At 33.9% G+C, this 22,668-nt stretch overlaps 12 protein-coding genes across 12 annotated transcripts, besides 12 other annotated features; 9 read left to right on the forward strand and 3 right to left on the reverse strand.

The window, feature by feature from the left end:
* Positions 1–166: 166 nt before the first annotated feature.
* TA03685 (uncharacterized protein) lies at positions 167–1,251 on the forward strand (the record flags this gene model as incomplete). The annotated part of the gene is made up of 5 exons (XM_949872.1): positions 167–338; positions 374–543; positions 576–755; positions 827–1,030; positions 1,078–1,251. 5 exons carry the CDS (start codon positions 167–169, stop codon positions 1,249–1,251), a joined length of 900 nt encoding a protein of 299 aa, XP_954965.1.
* Positions 1,252–1,678: 427 nt separating this feature from the next.
* On the reverse strand, positions 1,679–2,963 carry TA03690 (eukaryotic initiation factor, putative; the record flags this gene model as incomplete). Its single annotated transcript, XM_949873.1, has 5 exons — positions 1,679–2,034; positions 2,095–2,413; positions 2,464–2,702; positions 2,738–2,790; positions 2,863–2,963. The coding sequence occupies 5 exons, from the start codon at positions 2,961–2,963 to the stop codon at positions 1,679–1,681; spliced, it is 1,068 nt and encodes a 355-aa protein (XP_954966.1).
* A 355-nt stretch (positions 2,964–3,318) lies between these two features.
* TA03695 (uncharacterized protein) lies at positions 3,319–4,274 on the reverse strand (the record flags this gene model as incomplete). Its single annotated transcript, XM_949874.1, has 5 exons — positions 3,319–3,480; positions 3,510–3,666; positions 3,696–3,777; positions 3,834–4,002; positions 4,032–4,274. The coding sequence occupies 5 exons, from the start codon at positions 4,272–4,274 to the stop codon at positions 3,319–3,321; spliced, it is 813 nt and encodes a 270-aa protein (XP_954967.1).
* Positions 4,179–4,238: a sequence feature (1 probable transmembrane helix predicted for TA03695 by TMHMM2.0 at aa 13-32).
* Positions 4,275–4,511: 237 nt separating the features above from the next.
* Positions 4,512–5,136, reverse strand: TA03700 (uncharacterized protein; the record flags this gene model as incomplete). Its single annotated transcript, XM_949875.1, has 3 exons — positions 4,512–4,795; positions 4,831–4,911; positions 4,950–5,136. The coding sequence occupies 3 exons, from the start codon at positions 5,134–5,136 to the stop codon at positions 4,512–4,514; spliced, it is 552 nt and encodes a 183-aa protein (XP_954968.1).
* Positions 5,137–5,764: 628 nt separating this feature from the next.
* TA03715 (GTP-binding protein, putative) lies at positions 5,765–7,737 on the forward strand (the record flags this gene model as incomplete). Its single annotated transcript, XM_949876.1, has 4 exons — positions 5,765–6,181; positions 6,213–6,731; positions 6,763–7,204; positions 7,235–7,737. The coding sequence occupies 4 exons, from the start codon at positions 5,765–5,767 to the stop codon at positions 7,735–7,737; spliced, it is 1,881 nt and encodes a 626-aa protein (XP_954969.1).
* Positions 7,738–8,363: 626 nt separating this feature from the next.
* TA03720 (cysteine proteinase precursor, tacP, putative) lies at positions 8,364–9,766 on the forward strand (the record flags this gene model as incomplete). Its single annotated transcript, XM_949877.1, has 2 exons — positions 8,364–8,853; positions 8,916–9,766. The coding sequence occupies 2 exons, from the start codon at positions 8,364–8,366 to the stop codon at positions 9,764–9,766; spliced, it is 1,341 nt and encodes a 446-aa protein (XP_954970.1).
* Positions 8,502–8,570: a sequence feature (1 probable transmembrane helix predicted for TA03720 by TMHMM2.0 at aa 47-69).
* A 356-nt stretch (positions 9,767–10,122) lies between the features above and the next one.
* On the forward strand, positions 10,123–11,528 carry TA03725 (cysteine proteinase precursor, tacP, putative; the record flags this gene model as incomplete). The annotated part of the gene is made up of 2 exons (XM_949878.1): positions 10,123–10,612; positions 10,675–11,528. 2 exons carry the CDS (start codon positions 10,123–10,125, stop codon positions 11,526–11,528), a joined length of 1,344 nt encoding a protein of 447 aa, XP_954971.1.
* Positions 10,261–10,329: a sequence feature (1 probable transmembrane helix predicted for TA03725 by TMHMM2.0 at aa 47-69).
* A 917-nt stretch (positions 11,529–12,445) lies between the features above and the next one.
* Positions 12,446–13,942, forward strand: TA03730 (cysteine proteinase precursor, tacP, putative; the record flags this gene model as incomplete). Its single annotated transcript, XM_949879.1, has 1 exon — positions 12,446–13,942. One exon carries the CDS (start codon positions 12,446–12,448, stop codon positions 13,940–13,942), a length of 1,497 nt encoding a protein of 498 aa, XP_954972.1.
* Positions 12,581–12,649: a sequence feature (1 probable transmembrane helix predicted for TA03730 by TMHMM2.0 at aa 46-68).
* Positions 13,943–14,126: 184 nt separating the features above from the next.
* Positions 14,127–14,303: a sequence feature (Signal anchor predicted for TA03735 by SignalP 2.0 HMM (Signal peptide probability 0.000, signal anchor probability 0.978) with cleavage site probability 0.000 between residues 59 and 60).
* Positions 14,127–15,553, forward strand: TA03735 (cysteine protease precursor, tacP, putative; the record flags this gene model as incomplete). The annotated part of the gene is made up of 2 exons (XM_949880.1): positions 14,127–14,607; positions 14,649–15,553. 2 exons carry the CDS (start codon positions 14,127–14,129, stop codon positions 15,551–15,553), a joined length of 1,386 nt encoding a protein of 461 aa, XP_954973.1.
* Positions 14,259–14,327: a sequence feature (1 probable transmembrane helix predicted for TA03735 by TMHMM2.0 at aa 45-67).
* A 713-nt stretch (positions 15,554–16,266) lies between the features above and the next one.
* Positions 16,267–16,428: a sequence feature (Signal anchor predicted for TA03740 by SignalP 2.0 HMM (Signal peptide probability 0.005, signal anchor probability 0.840) with cleavage site probability 0.005 between residues 54 and 55).
* Positions 16,267–17,592, forward strand: TA03740 (cysteine proteinase precursor, tacP, putative; the record flags this gene model as incomplete). Its single annotated transcript, XM_949881.1, has 1 exon — positions 16,267–17,592. One exon carries the CDS (start codon positions 16,267–16,269, stop codon positions 17,590–17,592), a length of 1,326 nt encoding a protein of 441 aa, XP_954974.1.
* Positions 16,378–16,446: a sequence feature (1 probable transmembrane helix predicted for TA03740 by TMHMM2.0 at aa 38-60).
* Positions 17,593–17,958: 366 nt separating the features above from the next.
* Positions 17,959–18,132: a sequence feature (Signal anchor predicted for TA03745 by SignalP 2.0 HMM (Signal peptide probability 0.000, signal anchor probability 0.972) with cleavage site probability 0.000 between residues 58 and 59).
* Positions 17,959–19,319, forward strand: TA03745 (cysteine proteinase precursor, tacP, putative; the record flags this gene model as incomplete). Its single annotated transcript, XM_949882.1, has 2 exons — positions 17,959–18,433; positions 18,466–19,319. The coding sequence occupies 2 exons, from the start codon at positions 17,959–17,961 to the stop codon at positions 19,317–19,319; spliced, it is 1,329 nt and encodes a 442-aa protein (XP_954975.1).
* Positions 18,085–18,153: a sequence feature (1 probable transmembrane helix predicted for TA03745 by TMHMM2.0 at aa 43-65).
* A 363-nt stretch (positions 19,320–19,682) lies between the features above and the next one.
* Positions 19,683–19,856: a sequence feature (Signal anchor predicted for TA03750 by SignalP 2.0 HMM (Signal peptide probability 0.000, signal anchor probability 0.972) with cleavage site probability 0.000 between residues 58 and 59).
* TA03750 (cysteine proteinase precursor, tacP, putative) lies at positions 19,683–21,031 on the forward strand (the record flags this gene model as incomplete). Its single annotated transcript, XM_949883.1, has 2 exons — positions 19,683–20,157; positions 20,190–21,031. 2 exons carry the CDS (start codon positions 19,683–19,685, stop codon positions 21,029–21,031), a joined length of 1,317 nt encoding a protein of 438 aa, XP_954976.1.
* Positions 19,809–19,877: a sequence feature (1 probable transmembrane helix predicted for TA03750 by TMHMM2.0 at aa 43-65).
* Positions 21,032–22,668: the final 1,637 nt, after the last annotated feature.

Here is a 22,668-nt window from a genome sequence, read left to right on the forward strand (position 1 = left end):
TCTCTATTCAGTATTTATAAAAAATTATTTTAAGAACAAAAATTATTGTTTAGTTAAAATGTGTGAGTAAATTACTTGAATTTTAGAAATACACATAACCCTACTAAAACGACATCAAGATGACTGTTATCTAGATATGTTTTAGTTATTATTTTTAAATTAACAAATGCAATTAAGTCTGTTATATAATTTACATTTAGATAGCAAATACTCCAGAAGTGGAACGAGATATTCAGCCTTCGCAAAGTTCGGCAGTTTTACTTCCGACGGATCCTACTTTTCTCTTACATCAACCGACAATTCAATTTCATTCTATAATGTAGACGAAGATGTAAAAAGTATTTGTTGATTTTCCATAAATAACAATTTCCAGATACACATTCTCAACTTCATAATGGCAGTACCGACTTGATTCCTCTCAACATTAACCCATTTTTAACTGTTAAATTCAAAAATGATATTAGGGACTTTTGCTGGTTTCCGAATTTTGACAAAAATTGTCCTGATTCCTGTTGTTTTTTAATCGCATCTCGTAACAAACCTGTAAATATTCTATTTTTCTTTATTACTTTCAGATTAACCTTTACGATTCCTTAACTGGTGCAGAACACTTTACTTACAAACCCATAAATGCAGTTGGTGAGATCGCAGAAAGTTACTCCATCGACTTCCATCCCCTTGGAAAATACTTTCTTTGCGGCTCCTTATCATGTATCTACGTTTTTGACATTCAATCTCCTGGAGAACACATTGAGGTTACCTTTTATTTATTTTATCTATATTTCTTTTGTTTATTCCTAATTAACGCATTTATTTTTTGGTTTAGTTGAGAAGGCTTTCTACAAGGAAAAGCGCAGGCCAGAAGGGGATTATTTCCACCATTTCTCACAACAATTTCGGTTCTGGAAACACTTATGCTTGTGGCAGTTACAACTGTTCTGTTTCAATATATGACCATAACTTATCAAGGACTGTCAGTTTAGCAGGGGATTTTCTCGATCCTGAGTTCCCTCTCGGTCCAATTACTCACGTATTTTCATCTGTTAATTTTATATTACTCATTATTTTATCCTTTAGATTAAATGGATTGATGAAAGTAAACTTATCATTGGTTGCAGAAATGACTATTACTTGAGGTTATATGACACTCGCGGTGACCTTAGTTCCCCTTTACAGAGGTTCTACAGGCCTGTCAACAATAATCAAAAAATCACCTTTGATTACAAAGATAATTTACTAGTTTCAGGTTAACTTCTAATTTACTTTGATTTCTTAATTATTCCTAATAATAATTTACCAGGAACTTGTAAAGGTGATTTATTAGTCTACGACTTACAGGGCAACGTTGTTTATTCTGAGCATTTATCTGATCTACCTATTCCAGTTTGTACTTTCAGTCCCAAAATTCCTCTTGCTCTCATTTGTAGTGGAACCAGGCACTTTTAAACCATTTTTACTATTTTTTAGGAATTTTAATGATCATAATCTAGACTCTCCTGGGGATTCAGACCCTTCTAGCTCTATAAACTCTGTCGCTTTTAATAGAGTTTATTCTTTTGAAATATAATATACATTAAAATAAAACTACATTATTTTCGTGTTAGTGATTTATCACGTTTTGTTTGGGTGTGTGTTGTGCGAGAAGAGGCTAATCTATTAGTACAAATTATCGAGAACTTTAGTTTGCTTTTTTGATCTTGAACAACTCTTCTTGTTGTTTCATGTAATCTCCGTAGGCGCAGCTTGCGTATAAATTATACCTCTGTCCAACGATGACGATGTCACCGAACTGCGCCGCTAGTGCTGATCCTCCCAGGATGTCTTCGGAGTTTACCTTTTCTCTCAGATCAGTTAATGCTTTCGCATTTTCTCTATGAACCTTCTTATGCCATTGGGCTTTCGGTAGGTTGAGTACGTCTTGGATAAGGCACTTGATCCTCTTTGAATACTCCTTTCTCTGGACTAGTTCCTTGAGACGTCCGAACCACATGTCCAAAACTGGTCTTAGGTTTGGGTTTTTATCAATATAGTATCCTAAAAAATTATATATTTGTCTGATTTTATATAATTACTGGTAAAATTTAATTATAGTACCCGTTCCATAAATCAACTGTATAAAACACTCTATTAAGTGCTCGTGTGGTTCTTGGTTCATTACTAGGTCGAATACAACCTTGTTTACAATTTTGAATCCTAGCATTTTCCTCTGGAACAGTTCTCCTATCATCTTTACTGTGCCCAACGTCTTCGTTTTTAGTTTCTTCACTGATACTTCCTGGTCCTCACTTACTGTTGTGAAATCGAAGTTTTTTGGTGTACTTTCGTATTCGCGTTGGATTTTGTTCAGAAGCGCGCTAGCGAATGACACCTTTTTTATTCCTACATCGTATTCTCGTGATCTCCAGTACAAAATCTAAAAATACGTTGATATTTATCATAAAAAATATATTTTTGATAACTTACTTGGCACAAATCTGAATACATTTCTGACCAGTCTGGTTCCAAAACTGCCTTGTCAATTATAATATCAACTATTTTTTGTAATTCTTCATAATTGTTTAAAGATTCACATTGAATTGCGATTTTTTCTGCTAGGGTCTCGAACTTTTCGATAGTCAGTTTATTTAGGTTTCCTTGTATTTTACGGCAGGTAATTTCGAAAGATTCGAGTCCTCCATTTTTGAGCAGAGGTTTCCACTTATCTATAAATAATTTTACGGAAAGTTTGATCTCATACCTGGTTTCGAGGATGTTTCGTTTACGTTATTCTCGTTAGGTTGATCTGTTTCCCTATAAATAAAATTAATATTGGGAAGAGTTTTTAATAAAGAAATTTAATATCTGGAAACTAAATAAATTTACGTTTTGTAGGTGACGATTTTGGGGGTGTTTGAATCTGGATCAACTGTAGGAGTTATATGGAAGTTCAAATTGGTATAGGTCTGAGATTCTGTTTCGTCCATCAGTTATTGATTTATATTTTACATACGAATCACTCAATATAGGATTCTTTCCATCATCTGAAATCTATAATTTGCGTCAAGGTTATTTACATGGACCCCACTACAGTACTTTTTCTGAAATTACACCTATCTTTCATATTCTTTTCTTTTCTATTTTGAAAAACCCATACACTTATTTCTTTGCACTTTGAAATGGTATTTGTACCAGATTTTTCCTTTTACACATTTCTTGTTTTACCATTGAAACCTTCCAATTTATGACAATCTTCTCAATTTCTCCCTTATATAAATTTAAATCTACACTCATTTTCTTCACAAATAAGTACCACATAAATAATTTATTTATAATTATTATTTATTTATTTGTTTTCCTTATCCTGGATGATCTTCTAACTATCGCAGATTTAATTGTATTTATTCCTTCCTCTATATCTTCCTCACTTATAGTTATAGATCCCTTTGAAATACTAATCACAGTCATCATACTTAGAATCCTTTTGATTTCCAGTCCATTTTTCTAAATCTATAGAATTTTTAATTTCTTACCTTTATCAACTTGATTAATTCCTTTCCATCTATTTCATCCATTTCGTTGGATGTTATTAGAAAAAGTGACAAAAGAGTTACTTTTGGTTCATATGCCTTTAGTACTGATTTTTCGATTTTCTTCACAAGAACCAAAAACTCAACGTATCCCTTGTACCTGAATACATTTAATCATATCGAAATTACTTATGATTTATAGATTCCGAGAATATAGTAGATAACAATTCAACATCAGCTTGCTGGACCTTTTCTGACCCGTAAATACCAACTACATAATATATTAAAACTCTAATTAGTACTACTTTATCTACAATATTAAAGTACCAAATTCATAAGATAAAGCAGAAATGCATTGTTCACTGGTAAATTGGTTTTCCTTCATCAAATCTGATATGATTTTCATTAAATCCTTTGAAACCAATGTCGGTGAATCTTCTAAAATCATCTTAATGCTTGAAATTATCGACCGGCTTCCAGATTGCTTAAATGTTTTCTGAAGTAAGAGTCATGATTTAGGCTTACTACTTTTATTTTAGGAAGTTTCACTCTATTAGTTACTGTCTTAAAGCCCTTTGTATCATTGTTTTCAAAAGTTTGAGAATATGAATTCAGTGGAGAAAAATATTTTTCTGACTTTACTTCACAAGTACATTTTTTACTTTTTAGTTTATACAAGAAAAATGCCATTGAAGCCACTGTGACTACTCCCTGGAGACCAATTGCATATGCACACTCATTTAGGCCGTCCATATTCATTTTTCTCATTTACTCGAAACATCAATTTTACAATAATTTTACAATAAATTTCAATAAATAATAAAATTGAAAATCAAAGTAATAACAAAAAATAAAAATTTCCCAGGGTGGAAAAATGTGTAAAATAATAATAAAATATTAGAAGAAAATTTATGTTTAATATTTACAGACTTTCATCCTTTTTGTTTAGTGGCAAAATTTCATATTGAGTGGGAACCTCTTTCTCTAAAGTTGGTATAATAAAATTTAGCACTTACTCCCTTCTATATGAATTTTAGGAGGTTGAACATTGTATAGAGAATCGATTTTTACGAGGTATTCGTTTAATGTCTCTAGAGAGTCCTGAGTTATATCTGTAACGGTTGTAGAATTAAAACATCTCATTTTGCAGTTGACTGGCGCCTCAGATTTAGAAAACTCCTTGTTGAACTTTGAAGATAGGCTCAGGATACAGCAGGTTTCACACACATTTTTATCGCAGTTCTTAGAATTTAAAATCTGTTCGTTTGCGCATTCCAATTCGATTTTTTCTGAATATTTATTTAGATTTTAGTTGTTAAATTACGTAGTCTAGAAAATGAACAAGTGCATTCCTTTGGAACATCATCCATGTCCAGGTATGAGTTTCTCAACAAGCACACATTGCCTTGAAAAAATAATATGAATCATCATATTTGAAATTACTTGAGTTTCTGTCTTTGAAAGTGAATATTTTTGCGATTTCATTAGGTATGTCGTTTTTTTCTAAAGTCCGTGTGTTACTATCATGGGAGGAGGTAGAATCCAACTGAATAGATTCACTGTAATAAATAAAATTAGAAACACATAAAAAATATGAAATAAGGAATTTTATAAACCAAAACTGTTTCATCTATGTTTTTGCATAAATTATTTCATCATGGAAAAGCGAAAACTGAACTTAAAAAGAGTGTATAAAATTAGGTAGAGGTATTAATATATATGAAAAAAAGCATAATAAGATTAAAAAAATAAGAATAAAACAATTATATGCGATTATCGGGAACAGTTAACAAGAAAGGAATACTACTTAAATTCTTTGGGAAATTCTAAAAAATAGTTGTTAATCAAAAGATGGTTTAAAATCAAAGATACCTGGAGGTTGTGGAACACCGTTTAGGTAGTTCGTTTGTTTTAAATTAAGTTTATATCGTGCTAAAGCTTTGTCCCTAAAGGGATCCTTGAGACACCTAAAGAAGATTTGATAATTGATTAATAACTTGAGCGTAAAATGAAAGAAGGATGAAAAAATAAGAATGTGATTGATACCTGCAAAGTAATTGAGCCAGTTCGATAGAATACTTTGAAAATGAAGTGTTTATAGACCTCCACATTGGAAAAAAATTATGAAAAATATTTTACAAAAATATAAATAAAATTATAAGGGTGAAAACCCAAAAAATATAAATAAATAAAATAATTCTTTTCCCTGTTGTGTTAACAACTATTATTGAACCATATTTTATATAATGTAGTTTATTATGTTACTTTATACACATAGATTCCTATCGCATATAATAACAATAAATAAAAAATGCAGTAATTTTTGTTTTCGTTTCCATAGCAATATCAGGAATGTCGCAGTGGTAGCACATGTCGATCATGGGAAAACAACACTTGTGGATCAATTTTTGAAGTATACAGGAGGGAAGTTATCACATTCAAGAGTAATGGATAGCCATGAATTGGAAAGAGAACGAGGTATCACAATTTTGTCAAAAGTTACCAGGATAAATTGGAATGATCATATCCTGAATATAATAGATACGCCCGGCCATTCTGATTTTGGAGGTGAAGTGGAACGGATTTTAAACATAGTAGACTGCATATGCCTACTGGTAGATGTAGTAGAAGGACCGAAACCTCAGACAAATTTTGTTTTGAGAAAGGCCCTAGAGGTATCTTAGCTATCTAATATGATTATTACAGAACCAATCTATGAGATCATTGGTCGTTATAAATAAGTGTGATAGAGAATGTCATAAATCGCAAAAAGAAATTGAAAATGAATTGTTTGATTTGTATTTGGATTGCAATGCAAATGATGAGCAATTGGAGTTTCCAATTCTATATGTTTCAGCCAAGGATTCTATAGTTTCAAAAAGTTATCCACTTTCTCAGAGCCAAATCTATGACATTTCACACATTCTAAAAACGATAATTGACTATTCTCCAGAGCCTAAGGTTTCATCCCTCAATGACTTGACTTTCCAAGTTAGCCTAGTTGACATTGAGGAAGGATCATATTTGATAACTGGTAAGGTATATAGTGGAACAGTTTCTCCCGGTTCCATGCTTTACGTTCGCGATTATTTGGGTAATAAAAAGGGTACAACTTATGTAAAGGACCTTTTTGTCTTCGTTAACGGGAAAAGAGTAAAGATGGCTGATCCAGTGCTCCCTGGAGATATCATCACAATTCAGTGTTATAAAGGTATTACACCCCAAGTAAGTCCATTATGAATGAAATTTTTTATAGGTGAATGACACTGTAAGTACTTCCATAGATTTTGAGTCAATCCCTCCAGTTAAAGTCTCAGACCCCGTGATTTCAGTTCTTATATCTGCAAACTCAAGCCCCTTCTCAGGGAAAGATGGCAAATTCAAAACTACATCGGATATAGGAAAGAGGTTGAAGAGGGAGGCTATGACAAACCTTTCATTGCAAATACAAGAGAGTGAAGATAAAAATTCATTCCTTGTCAAGGGAAGAGGGGAGTTACAGATAGGCATACTTTTGGAGAACATGAGACGTGAGGGATATGAAATGACAGTATCTCCTCTCTCTGCAATAACCTTTGAGCATGAGGGAAATATTGTTGAAGCTTTGCAAAGGGTGATAGCATATGTTCCTTCAGAGTACTCAACCAAGGTGGTTGACACTATAAGCTCCAGAAACATGGAAATAACTAAATACTCTGGTAATAATTAGTACAATAATTAATATACAGAGATGGATGGAAGTGAAAAATATACAAAACTAGAGTTTGAAGGTAGTACTAGTCAGATGATGGGCTTGATGCCAGTACTAAGAGATATTACCAGGGGTCGAGGAGAGTTCAATGTGACGATGATTGGCTATTCGAGAGCGGAAAGTAAAATTTATAACGCTAGAACAACGGGATCACTAATATCATGTAACACAGGAACCACCACAGCATTTGCTCTCGACCCAGTCATGTCAAAGGGTACCCTATTTGTTCCGGAAGGGGCACATGTGTACCAGGGGATGGTGATAGGAGAATCTTATACTGACAAAGATCTATTACTTAACGTTACCAGAGTCAAACCAGTAACTGGAATGCGGAATAAATCACATGAACAGAGTATTAAGATAGTAACAAGGCCTCTCAATGTGGAACAAGCTCTTGCATTCATCAACTCAACTGAACAACTGGAGTTAACACCGAAACGCATATCAATTCGTAAAAAAAATTTGAATCAATCCTGTTGAAATAATTTATATTTGTGGACTACAAAATGATCTTAGAACTTCAATTATCCAACTTCCTCGGATGGGGTACTAAATTCTATTTTAACGTTATTTTCGTTAAAATTACATAAAATTCTGTATTTTTAATTTTTATTTTTTATATAATTTGTGTTTCGTCAGGATTAATATAACCTGGACCACCGACGGATTTTCATTCTACCCATTGCATTTGATCATATATTTTTTTTCTATATTTTATTTTGATTTTTCAAACGATTCTTAATTAATTCAAATCTTGTATTTTTTGGGGGTCAAAATTTATAATATAATTCTAATATTGTATCTTTATGCTTGTTTTCAATTACCATGGAGGCTCTCTGACTTATTTGTTATACCTTCTTTTTTGTCTTTTCATTTTGTAAATTATTAGTTATTTTAATAACCTTTTGCTTGATTCCTTTCGATATTCAAATCTAAAAATTATTTTTTGAGGTACAGCCACTTCACTTCTGTACTTATATTTGTTTTTGCAATTTTTTCATTATATTCATTTCACGCTTTATAATTTAACAAACATTTAAAATCCACATTTAATTTGAAGACCTAAATTAACTTATCACTATTATAATTTTGTATTTTTTTTAAAAATGGCTGAGACTTCTTTTATTGATCCCAGTCAGAGGTTGATTGACAACCGTTTCGACGATGTTGAGATGAGTAGACAGTTTGAGGAGGATTCCACTTTGTTTGGTTCTTTTAGACGCTTGATGACTAAGAGGCGTGTTGCTATTATATGTAGTATTGTTTTTTCTTTGCTTGTTGTGATTGGTGTTACTGTAACTGCTGTATTAGTTACTAGATCGAAGGATGTATTTAGTTTCAAGAATAGTCTTGAAAATCATGCTAAATCTGATTTTAAATCCATAGACTTAAAGCTTATAAAATCCTATGTAAATGAGTTAACTGATTTATACAAGGATCGTTACATATCTGGCAATCATGTTCTCGAGTTTGAGGTCATGTTGAGCTTCGACAAATTCAACAAGGATTACAATAGAGTTCATGCAAGTCACAATGAACGCAGAGATAGGTTCTTGACATTCAGGAACAAGTTTTTGAAGGTTAAAAATCACGAAGGTTTGTCTCACTAGATATACTATTTATATTCTATACCATATTCATATCTAATTTAAATTTAGGTCACGAGACTTATAGCAGGGAGATAAATTCTTTTGCTGACATGACTGATGAGGAGTTTAACAAATTGTTTCCCCCAATCAAGGTTCCAACTCAGAGATCAAGTCCTTCTCATGTTAGTCGTCTCATGGCTAGAATGGTTTCTGACAAAAAGTATCTTGCCAATCTCGCTTTGGCCAAATCGTTCGTTGAGCCAATAAATGACCCAACTAATGTAACTGGAGAAGGTCTTGATTGGAGAAAGGCCAATGGAGTTACCAAGGTTAAGGATCAAGGTCTGTGCGGATCATGCTGGGCATTTGCCACCATCGGTTCAGTCGAGAGCCTTTACAAAATTTACAGAGATGTAACTCTTGACTTGAGTGAACAAGAACTTGTTGATTGTGAAACTAAAAGCAAGGGTTGTGAAGGAGGTTTCGGTGACACTGCTCTTCAATACATACAAAATAAAGGTATAAGCCACAGCTCTGATATGCCATACCACGCACAAAACCAGAAGTGCGTTGTAAAATCCACCGACAAAGTGTTCATCAGCAACTCAACTGTTACTGAGGGTTTAGATATTTTAAATAAGTCTCTAGTTATTTCCCCAACAATAGTTTATATTGCCGCATCAAATGATCTCACCATGTACAAATCGGGCATATACAACGGAGAGTGCGGTCAAGGACTCAACCACGCGGTGCTTCTAGTGGGTGAGGGTTACGATGAAGTCTTAAATAAAAGATACTGGATAATTAAGAACTCCTGGGGACCACACTGGGGAGAAGAAGGATACATGAGGCTTGAAAGAACCAACGTCGGCACCGATATGTGTGGAGTACTTACCACTGGTATATCTCCAGTACTATAATTTCAATTCTCACTTTAATAATATTTTACATAATTTCCTTAAATATATTTTATCTGATTTATATTATAATGCACTTATAAAAGACCACTGTGTATAGTACCACGTTCCTGGCATTTAATGTAACCCTACTTAACTAAATATAAAACAGAAAATCAAAATCGCATTTTACAAATCATAACAAATTTAAATAATTTAAATAAATAGTTTTATTCCCAAAAGAAATAAAAATGCAGAAGATTTTATCAAATATTCTTTTTCGAACCATTGCATGATTCCATTTACATTTATTAAATAAACTTCACTCACTTCACATTTTTTACAAATATCACTATTATAATTTTGTATTTTTTTTAAAAATGGCTGAGACTTCTTTTATTGATCCCAGTCAGAGGTTGATTGACAACCGTTTCGACGATGTTGAGATGAGTAGACAGTTTGAGGAGGATTCCACTTTGTTTGGTTCTTTTAGACGCTTGATGACTAAGAGGCGTGTTGCTATTATATGTAGTATTGTTTTTTCTTTGCTTGTTGTGATTGGTGTTACTGTAACTGCTGTATTAGTTACTAGATCGAAGGATGTATTTAGTTTCAAGAATAGTCTTGAAAATCATGCTAAATCTGATTTTAAATCCATAGACTTAAAGCTTATAAAATCCTATGTAAATGAGTTAACTGATTTATACAAGGATCGTTACATATCTGGCAATCATGTTCTCGAGTTTGAGGTCATGTTGAGCTTCGACAAATTCAACAAGGATTACAATAGAGTTCATGCAAGTCACAATGAACGCAGAGATAGGTTCTTGACATTCAGGAACAAGTTTTTGAAGGTTAAAAATCACGAAGGTTTGTCTCACTAGATATACTATTTATATTCTATACCATATTCATATCTAATTTAAATTTAGGTCACGAGACTTATAGCAGGGAGATAAATTCTTTTGCTGACATGACTGATGAGGAGTTTAACAAATTGTTTCCCCCAATCAAGGTTCCAACTCAGAGATCAAGTCCTTCTCATGTTAGTCGTCTCATGGCTAGAATGGTTTCTGACAAAAAGTATCTTGCCAATCTCGCTTTGGCCAAATCGTTCGTTGAGCCAATAAATGACCCAACTAATGTAACTGGAGAAGGTCTTGATTGGAGAAAGGCCAATGGAGTTACCAAGGTTAAGGATCAAGGTCTTGAATGCGGATCATGCTGGGCATTTGCCACCATCGGTTCAGTCGAGAGCCTTTACAAAATTTACAGAGATGTAACTCTTGACTTGAGTGAACAAGAACTTGTTGACTGTGAAACTAAAAGCAAGGGTTGTGAAGGAGGTTTCGGTGACACTGCTCTTCAATACATACAAAATAAAGGTGTGAGTAATGATAATGATATACCTTATGTTGCGAAGAAAAACACGTGCGTTGTAAAATCCACCAAAAAAACATACATTAACTACTTCACCATCTCAAGCGGACCTGACATCTTAAACAAATCTCTAGTTATTTCACCAACAATAGTTTATATAGCATCCTCTTATGATCTCACCATGTACAAATCGGGCATATACAACGGAGAATGTGCGCAGGAGCTCAACCACGCGGTGCTTCTAGTGGGTGAAGGGTATGACGATACATTAAAAAAGAGATATTGGATAATTAAGAATTCTTGGGGTTCCGATTGGGGAGAAGACGGTTACATGAGGCTTGAAAGAACCAACGAGGGGAATGATAAATGCGGAATTTTAACAACTGGTATAACACCAGGATTTTAATGCAGTTTATTAGAGTTTTAATTTCATATAAATTTATACTTAAAATCCGTTACACAATTTCTGGTCAATCTTTTATTTAAACAAGATTTACAAAGTGTGTAGAATGAAAAATATGGAGATTCCATTAAACATACAAAACATTAATTATAAATAGCTAAATTACATAAAAATATAACTAAACATTGATTTAATAGGGAGTTACAGTAGAAATAAATAAAAAGAGGAATAAGTAGAGCAAATCAGAGGAAATAAGCAAATAAATACTTGTAATAGAGTTTAAATAAATTTAAAATGTGAATTTATTATTTTTTTGTAAATTCAAAGCCATTAGTAAGTATTCATAGAATATTGGTAGTCCCACATGATTCTAATGGAATGATTAAAAACAAAAGGGAAGATATAACACACATGAAGTCTAACGGTACTCCCATAAGTATTAAAAAATATGCTATTTGAATATTCTGTGGGAAAATGTAATTAACAACGAATTAAGGTGTCCCGGTCAGAAGCGCCCACATAGACATAAAGGTGAGAATAAGGGTATTATGCAGAAAAAGTAGGTGGGGGAAGAAAGGGCTATTTATATAAAAATTAAAATAACACTTTCACATTATAAGAATGATATAATATGTTCATTTAGAAGCATTATTGCAAATAATGCTTATGGGACCCTACATTATCAAAAGTATGTATTAGAGCCAGAAATTCGGAATCTCGATTAGGCAAACATTTTTTAATAAACAAATAAGTTATTCTGAGCCGGAGGTCCGAGTGAAAGAGAGCTAGAATTTACGATATTCGTTTTCCCATATTTTTGCATGACGTAATTCATGTCGGGTTATTTAACCTTACGTGCTTCACAGTTTTTATTAACTTAACACGTCACTACTTGTTTGATTTGATCACCTTTTACGAAAATGGCTGATGCAGTTTTGTCTAACCCAAACCAAAGATTGGTGAGCAATAGGTTTGATGATGTGGAGTGCCACAACCAAGCTAGTGAGATTGAAATTCAATCCTCTTCTTTCAAGACTATCTTGAGAAAGAGGAGGCTCATTATCATCTCTACCCTCTCACTTATTCTTATTGCTATCACTTCAACTATTCTTTCTGCAGTTTTCATCGTCAAGGCCAACCAAGCCAAGACCTTTAAACTTGACCTTGAATCTCTTATTGACAAGGAATTCAACTTCTTGGATGCCGACTCAAGGGAAAAATATGTTGATGAATTAGTCACACTCTTCAAAAAGGGTTACGTTTCTGATGACTTCAGGTTGGAATTCGAGACCTTCCTCGAGTTCGAAGCCTACAATGCTAAGTACTCCGTGAAGCACAAGGACGAAAAGGAACGCAGGGAAAGGTTCACCTACTTCCGCAACGACTACCACGACATCAAGAGCAGGACCGGAAAGGAGTTGTACACTAGGGAAATCAACAACTATACCGATATGACCGACAAAGAGCTCCGTTCATTGTTCCCCAGGATTACCAACTTGCCAAAAGCCAAGAAGGCTGAAGTTAACCCAGTTTCAAAGATCAACGTTGAATTATCTCCTGATTACTTGAACAGCTTGAAAGCCGCAAGAGGTGGCGTAGAGGTCTCTGACGTTGACAAGATCACTGGAGAAGGTCTTGACTGGAGAAAGGCTGATGCTCTTACCTACGTCAAGGACCAAGGAACTAACAGCCCATCTGACTGGGCCATTTCCGTCATTGACTCTGTTGAAAGTTTGTTCAAGATCTACAACAAGGAAAGAAGCGTCCACCTTAGCTTCCAAGAGCTCTTGAACTGTGACTTCAAGTCTGAAAAGGAGGGAAACATTGTTTCTGCCTTCGACTACGTATCCAATGGTGTCTCATCTGCCTTTGGATATCCTTACTCTGGTGTCAGATCAAGATGCAAGAACTCAACTACCTCCAAGAAGTTTGAAATTGGCTCAAAGGTATTCATGACCGGCAAGGATATCTTAAACAAATCCCTCGTTATCTCTCCAACCGTTGTTGCCATGTCAATGCACAGGGAATTCTTGTCATACAAAGGCGGTCTCTATGATGGACCTTGTGCCAAGAATCTCAACCACTACGTCTTACTCGTTGGTGAGGGCTATGACGAAGAAACCAAGTCCAGATACTGGATCATCAAGAACACCTTCGGACAATCCTGGGGTGAGAACGGTTATGCCAGAATCGTTAGGACTGATGAAAAGTTCGACAAATGTGATATATTATCCGTTGGATTCAACCCATCCTTCACTAAAGTAGAAACCGAAGAAGCCAGGTTAGAAAGGGAGAAACAAGAAGCTGAGTCCAGGAAAAGGACCGAGAAGGCAAGAAAGGAAGAAGAAAAGAGGCAAAGAGAGGCCAGGAACAACGCTCCCAAAACTCCCTTAAGAAAAACAGTAAGAAAGTACTAAAATATATCCATTTTTAATATGTTTGTATTCTCATTTACATTGTATATTTATCTTTCTAGTTTCTTTTAAATTGTTCCTTTAAGATAATTTTATATTATTTTATTATTTTGTGAATTTTATTATTTTTGTTCGGCGTTCCTCCCCAAGTCGGGTTCATGATTCCTTTCAGTTCTTTAACTCAACCATGGCCGATTCAATCTCTTCCATACACGATTTTGAATCGTCTGGACTCGATAAAGGAATTAAATTAGGGAGAGAACTCACCGGGGATGTTGATTCATTTCCGTCTGGCCCACGGAAAATCAAGTTCAGAAACGTCCTCGTCTCTTTCCTGATATTTCTTTTCCTGTCCATTTCAGCCTCAATTATTATTTATACATTTGTTTCAGAGTCATTGTCTGTCACTAATTTCTCAAACAAGCTCTTGGAACACATGGATAAAAGTTACCCTAGAATGGGAAAGGAACTCAAGGAATCTTACCGAAATGAACTTATCAGACTCTACAAAAACAGGATCATTTCCAACGATTATGCATTGGAATGCGAAACCCTGGTAGAATTTGATACATTCATGACCGAATTTAAGAAAAGATACGATCATGCAGAACGTGCCAGGAGGCATCTCATCTTCCGTCAAAGATACTTTGAGGTTAAAAGACAAAAGGGTTAGTTTATTATTTTTGATATAAAATTATCGATTTTGTAGGAGAAAAGGGCTACAGACTGGGAATAAATAAATTTAGTGACCTCACCCTAGAAGAAAGACGCTCATTGTTGTTAAATTACCAGCCAATTAAAGTTAGTATGGACCTCAATGACAAAAACGAGCGCAACCAGTTTGTGGAAAGGCATATGTCTGATCCGATGTATCTTGTAAAGCTTAAAAGAGCCAAGAACCTGGACAACAGCATTTACGACTCTTCTAAAATCACACCAGAAGACCTTGATTGGAGACGTCCAGACGTTGTCACTAAAGTTAAGGACCAGGGACTTGACTGCTCTAGTTGTTGGGCCTTTGCTTCTGTAGCAGCTGTGGAAAGCATCTTCCAATTGCTACAGGACGTCGATTTGGATTTAAGTGAACAACACCTAATTAACTGTGAAACTAGGTGCTCAGGATGCAGTGGTGGATATGCCGACCTTGCACTAGACTATGTTAAGAACAAAGGTTTACCAAAGTCGAGCGTTGTCCCATACCACTCCAAGGAAGAAACATGTATAGAGTATGATAGGGGCGTTTATTACATTGATTTGTTCCTAGTTAATAAGGGCATTGACGTTTTCAATCAATCGCTAATATTGTCACCAGTCCTTGTTACTATTGGTGTTTCCGATAGTTTTTTCGACTACAAGAGTGGAATTTATGACGGAGACTGCTCTGTGAATTTGAATCATGCAGTTTTACTTGTAGGCGAAGGCTATGACCCCAAGACCAAGAAGAGATACTGGATAATTAAGAATTCCTGGGGAAGAGATTGGGGTGAAGACGGTTTTATGAGACTAGAAAGAACCAACGAGGGGAATGATAAATGCGGAATCTTGACTGTTGGATTAACCCCTCTATTTCACCACTATCTCACCAGCGAATACGCCGGTCGCTATGTCATTTAGTCCCAAGTTTTGAAAACGTGGACTAATTTGTTGAATTTAATCTATTTTTAAATTCTTTAATTTTTTGTATTTTATACATTTATATCAGTAATAACACTTGTGTAATTGATATCAATTTTTTATTTTACATTTTAAAAGTATAATAAAAGTTATAATAAATGACTAATAAATAATAAAAAATGTACAGAGGAAGAAGAGTAATAATCATATGTTATGTGTAAAGTATAAAAATCTGAATGAGGCGTTAATTCATCAAGAAGGAGGGATAATATCGAATAATTTAAATTAATCAATGAAATAATAGTATATTTAAATGAAAATAATTTTTAAAAGTATCTCGGGAATGAGCTTATGGAATCTGAGTGTATGTAGGGAAGGAGAACAATTTATGGCGGCTAACCGATAAATTATAAAGAAAATATTATTTTAAAGTATATCAAGTTACATGGAGTCAAATGTATAAGTATTTACAGAGATTCCAAGCTCAGATACCGTTGTATGGGGTAATTTATCATGTAATATTATTCCTCTTTATTCTACCCCATCCGTCCCTTAGATAATTCGTTATACCTGGATCCTCTAATTCTTGATCTTTAATTTTGTTTTAATTTGTACCGGGTATTTATCTGTATTATTACATTCCCCGATCTAGTATCACTTTTTAATTTTTAATTCATACCCCTACATACCACTTTAATAAGTTCTTAAGGAAAATGACGGTTCTTGACGATCATTTTCCTCAAGGGGATGATGAAACTGTTGTTCCTACATCGAGCTCTATCCCTATACTCAGTCAAATGAGGCAAATAGTTATTAAAAAGAGATTATTAATATCATTCTTGCTCACATTCTTTATTTTGGCACTTTCTTCTGCATCCATTTTAACATACTTTTTTTTCAGATCTAAAAGTATCACAAATTTCAAATCTTTAGCAATCGAGCATATAGAATCCCACTATCCTTCTATGGACCCATCTAAAAGGGCCGGATTTGTTGAAGAGATTGTCAAGATTCGACAAACTGGAAAAATTACCTCCGACGCAGAGAGCGAACTCGATATGTTGATTGAATTTGACGCCTTTGTAGAAAAGTACAAGAAAGTTCACAGAAGTTTTGACCAAAGAGTACAAAGGTTTCTAACATTCAGAAAGAACTATCATATAGTTAAAACCCACAAGCCCACTGAACCTTATTCATTGGACCTTAACAAATTTTCTGATTTATCTGATGAAGAGTTTAAAGCTCTCTACCCTGTAATTACTCCTCCAAAGACTTACACTTCTTTATCAAAACATCTTGAGTTTAAAAAAATGTCCCACAAGAATCCTATCTATATTTCCAAACTTAAAAAGGCTAAAGGTATTGAAGAAATAAAGGACCTATCTTTGATAACTGGTGAAAACCTTAACTGGGCTAGAACGGACGCCGTCAGTCCAATCAAAGACCAAGGTGACCATTGTGGTTCTTGTTGGGCATTCTCATCAATAGCTTCTGTAGAAAGTTTATACAGATTGTACAAAAACAAGTCTTACTTCTTAAGTGAGCAAGAACTCGTAAATTGTGACAAGTCGAGCATGGGTTGTGCTGGTGGTTTACCAATTACAGCTCTTGAATACATTCACTCTAAAGGAGTCAGTTTCGAGTCAGAAGTTCCATACACTGGAATTGTTTCACCATGTAAGCCAAGTATCAAGAATAAAGTTTTTATTGATTCCATTTCCATTCTTAAAGGAAATGATGTTGTAAACAAGTCATTAGTTATTTCGCCAACTGTAGTTGGAATCGCTGTTACCAAAGAGCTCAAATTATACAGTGGGGGTATATTCACCGGAAAATGCGGTGGTGAATTAAATCATGCTGTACTATTAGTCGGAGAAGGAGTTGACCATGAAACCGGTATGAGGTACTGGATAATTAAGAACTCATGGGGAGAAGATTGGGGCGAAAACGGCTTCCTAAGATTACAAAGAACCAAAAAAGGTTTAGATAAATGTGGAATCTTAACTTTTGGATTAAATCCAATACTTTACTCATCTTAGGATAATTGTGTTATCCTTGTCTATTATATTTGTATACATATTGAAGTTTAACATAACTATTATAGAATAGAAATACATATTCTAGTTATCATATGTGTTCTATCATTAGTTGTATGTTTTTGATTGAAATGGGGATTTTTATTTTCTGTTATAAATAATTATTTGACATTCTGCTTTTCATTTAGTTATTTTTAATATTTCCTTCAAATATTAAGAAACTTATAAATAGCAATTTTGACCACTACACTTAAATCTTTGTCATTATATTTCAATTGCTATTTGTCATTTTTACTTTGGAATATTTCCATACTATCATTGTTTCATAGGAATATTTAATTTTTAATTTTTTGTTAATTTGATTCAACCATGGTTAGTTCCGTTGTTTCTAACCCTAATGAACGACTTGTTAATAACAGGGTCGACAATGATTTGGAGTCTGTTGATGATAGTTTATCCTCCCAGACCAAGTCCTATTCTGGTTTAACTAGGAGGCTTCTTTTGGCCGTTGTTGTCCTTTTCTTTTTAGCTGGAGTCTCCGTTGTTTCTTATTTTCTCTTTAGTAAATACAAGATGTTGAATAAGTTTAAGAAGGACTTGGATGACCATTTGACTAGGGACTTCCCGAACTTGGAAAAGGCTAAGCGTGACACTTGTTTCGAGGAATTGACTAGGTTGTTTGGCGACGGTTTCTTATCTGATGATCCTAAGCTTGAATACGAGGTCTACCGTGAATTTGAAGAGTTTAACTTCAAATACAATAGGCGTCACGTCAATCAACAAGAGCGTCTCAACAGGCTTGTAACTTTCCGTTCCAACTATCTTGAGGTTCTCGAACAGAAAGGTTAGTTCCAATTACTTAATTTATTATTTTAGGTGATGAGGCTTATGTTAAGGGTATCAACAGATTCAGTGACCTCACTGAAAAAGAATTCTATAGACTATTCCCATCCAGAAAATTTTCTTACTTTAATTTGCCATACAACGATCATATATTAGATCACGTTTCAAATACCACTTATTTAAAAAATTTGAAAAAGGCCTTAAATACAAATGAGGATGTTGACCCTAAAAAGCTAACTGGAGAAGGCCTTGATTGGAGGAAGGCCAATGGAGTTACCAGGGTTAAGGATCAAGACTTTACACTTTGTTATTCATGCTGGGCCTTCTCAACTGTGGCTTCAATTGAAAGCCTGTATAGAGTTTACAGGGACGAAACAGTTGACTTGAGTGAACAGGAGTTGGTGGATTGCGACAAATTCAGCAATGGATGTTACACAGGCTCACCTTTCACCGCCATGGAATACGTCTGTTCAAATGGTTTATCATCATCGAGTGATGTACCATATACAGCTAAAGTAGGAAAATGCAATTATACCAAAAATAAAAAGAAATTTGTAAATACATACTTTGTGAATAGCGGACTGGATATATTAAACAAATCGCTTGTGGTTTCACCCACAATTGTTCCAATTAATTTATCGCATGATTTTGTAAAATATAAAAGCGGAGTTTACAACGGAAAGTGTGGTCACTACCCAAATCACGTAGTCTTGCTGGTGGGGGAAGGATACGATAAAAAAACAGGTATGAGGTACTGGATAATTAAGAACTCATGGGGAGAAGATTGGGGCGAAAACGGCTTCCTAAGATTGGCACGTAATAAGGGTATGGACAACACCTGTGGAATATTGTCAGTGGGAATAACACCAGTGTTATACTCATCTTAGGATAATTGTGTTATCCTTGTCTATTATATTTGTATACATATTGAAGTTTAACATAACTATTATAGAATAGAAATACATATTCTAGTTATATGTGTTCTATCATTAGTTGTATGTTTTTGATTGAAATGGGGATTTTTATTTTCTGTTATAAATAATTATTTGACATTCTGCTTTTCATTTAGTTATTTTTAATATTTCCTTCAAATATTAAGAAACTTATAAATAGCAATTTTGACCACTACACTTAAATCTTTGTCATTATATTTCAATTGCTATTTGTCATTTTTACTTTGGAATATTTCCATACTATCATTGTTTCATAGGAATATTTAATTTTTAATTTTTTGTTAATTTGATTCAACCATGGTTAGTTCCGTTGTTTCTAACCCTAATGAACGACTTGTTAATAACAGGGTCGACAATGATTTGGAGTCTGTTGATGATAGTTTATCCTCCCAGACCAAGTCCTATTCTGGTTTAACTAGGAGGCTTCTTTTGGCCGTTGTTGTCCTTTTCTTTTTAGCTGGAGTCTCCGTTGTTTCTTATTTTCTCTTTAGTAAATACAAGATGTTGAATAAGTTTAAGAAGGACTTGGATGACCATTTGACTAGGGACTTCCCGAACTTGGAAAAGGCTAAGCGTGACACTTGTTTCGAGGAATTGACTAGGTTGTTTGGCGACGGTTTCTTATCTGATGATCCTAAGCTTGAATACGAGGTCTACCGTGAATTTGAAGAGTTTAACTTCAAATACAATAGGCGTCACGTCAATCAACAAGAGCGTCTCAACAGGCTTGTAACTTTCCGTTCCAACTATCTTGAGGTTCTCGAACAGAAAGGTTAGTTCCAATTATTTAATTTATTATTTTAGGTGATGAGGCTTATGTTAAGGGTATCAACAGATTCAGTGACCTCACTGAAAAAGAATTCTATAGACTATTCCCTGTTATGAAACCACCAAAGGCAACATATTCAAATGGTTACTATTTATTAACCCATTTGTCAAATACCACTTATTTAAAAAATTTGAAAAAGGCCTTAAATACAAATGAGGATGTTGACCCCAAAAAACTAACTGGTGAAAACCTCGATTGGAGAAGATCATCTTCAGTTACCTCTGTTAAGGACCAAAGTAATTGTGGTGCTTGCTGGGCATTCTCAACTGTGGGTTCCGTTGAGGGTTATTACTTGTCCCACTTTGACAAAAGTTACGATCTCAGCGTCCAAGAGTTGGTGGATTGCGACACCTTTAGCAACGGTTGCCAAGGCGGTTTATTGGAGTCAGCTTTCGAATATGTCAGAAAACATGGTCTAGTATCTGCCAAAGACTTGCCTTTTGTAGATCGTACTAAAAGGTGTTCAGTACCATCCGCTAAAAAGGTCACCGTACCATCATACCTTGTTTTCAAGGGAAAGGAAGTTATGACGAAATCACTTACCTCCTCACCATGTTCCGTCTACGTCTCTGTTTCCCCTGAACTTGCCAAGTACAAATCCGGAGTTTACACCGGAGAATGCGGAAAGTCCCTGAACCACGCGGTTGTTTTGGTAGGTGAAGGATATGATGAAGTCACCAAAAAGAGATACTGGGTTGTGAAAAACTCTTGGGGAACAGATTGGGGTGAAGATGGTTACATGAGACTTGAAAGAACTAACATGGGTACAGATAAATGCGGAGTTCTTGACACTTCCGTATCTCCATTCGAACTTTAATATTCGTATTTAATGGTTATCTAACATTGCATCTTTTACCTTGGATTGTATCCATTGTCTTCCTTGAAGAACTCTTTAAATCAATGTTTTAAACCAGCAATACTATATTTTATTTAAATACACTTAATCATTTCCATTATTCATATCAATTATATACTGAACAAACTATTAAAAATTGATATATATATTAAGTTTAAGTTCTATTTCACGAGATTCTACCTCACACATTAAAGATAGGCATCATGATTTTTTATCTTTTGGAGTCAACTATTTTACTTTCTTTAAAGAAATATGTTTTTAAGCTTATTTAGAAAACATCATAAATATACAGCTCCTCCAGGCCCCAAATTACAATCTCTCAAGGAAGCAATAACTTCTAAACTAAATCCTATATGTTTCTATGTCAAAAACGACCCAAACTATTCAACATACGTACACGATGAACATTTTTACGTAAGTTAAATTGTAGTAAACTTTTCATCTAGGGAATCTTATGCTCTCCGCTTTTTGAGGGGAAAACATACTCTGAAATTAATCAAATTGTTAACAGTATTCTCGAACCATTAGGTACAATTGGAAATCCCAAATATTTTTAGAGTTAAAAGGAAGAGTTCATTTAAACTGCCAACCTCCATCTCGCTACAATGTAAACTTATAGAAATAACTTTGAGTTCATGACATATAAAAATATTTTAGAAACTTAAAAGACATATCCGCCTTCGTTGGAATCTAGAACGCTAATCAATGTTATTTTTACTAAAATTTGTAACATTTAATCTCATACCTAATATGAACTTCATGTAAACATTGGATTCACTTCAATAATTACAGTTATAGAATGAATAATTAATCAAAATTGATTTCTATAAAATAAATATTTAACTATTTAGATTAGATTTTCGAATTTATGGTTGTGTTGAGAAAAGGCATATCATAACATTTTTTCTAACGGCGAAAAAATTATTAAAAAATTATAAAACCAAAGTTTTTAATGAAAAATATATGAATAATATCTAATTAAAATATAATTGTGGTTAATTAGAGTTTTAGATTCAAATTTATTAAATTGTGTGTAATCCTATACTTAAAAATCTCATTTTTTTCAATAATTCAAATTCTACATTTAAATTCATATTATATATGTTAATTTAGATAGAAAAATCATGGTTTTAAATGTAAATTGAGGGGAATTTAATATGCGATAGATTAATTGTTTGGCTAGCAGAATGAGCTCAAATAAAGAGCTAGCCAATGACATTAAAGGTCCAATAAACCCAAGATTAGACTCGTTCACTAGATATACTAATAAAATCCATCATTATTTTTGTGCATTTATCATCGAGTTATTTTTAGAAAAAATTACACTAACACACAACTGTATAAGACCGTGTTTAGTCTTTTTCCTTAAATTTGCTACCTATATCTGTAAAACACAAGCTTATGTTTTACAAATTACTATAAAAAACAAATAAAACAAAAACACACTCGTTTTGAGATAATTTTCTTAATAACAAGTGTTTTAAAAAGGTAGGACTTTATCACTTAAAAGCAGAATAGTCTCAAATGCACTGAGACTAGAGGCTCCCTGATAATTGACTAAAAATGTTATATTACGCAGCTTTTTATTCGATTAATTT

The sequence above is a fragment of the Theileria annulata genome, chromosome 3 (assembly GCF_000003225.4).
Source record: "Theileria annulata chromosome 3, complete sequence, *** SEQUENCING IN PROGRESS ***".
Taxonomy (NCBI): Eukaryota; Apicomplexa; class Aconoidasida; order Piroplasmida; family Theileriidae; genus Theileria; species Theileria annulata.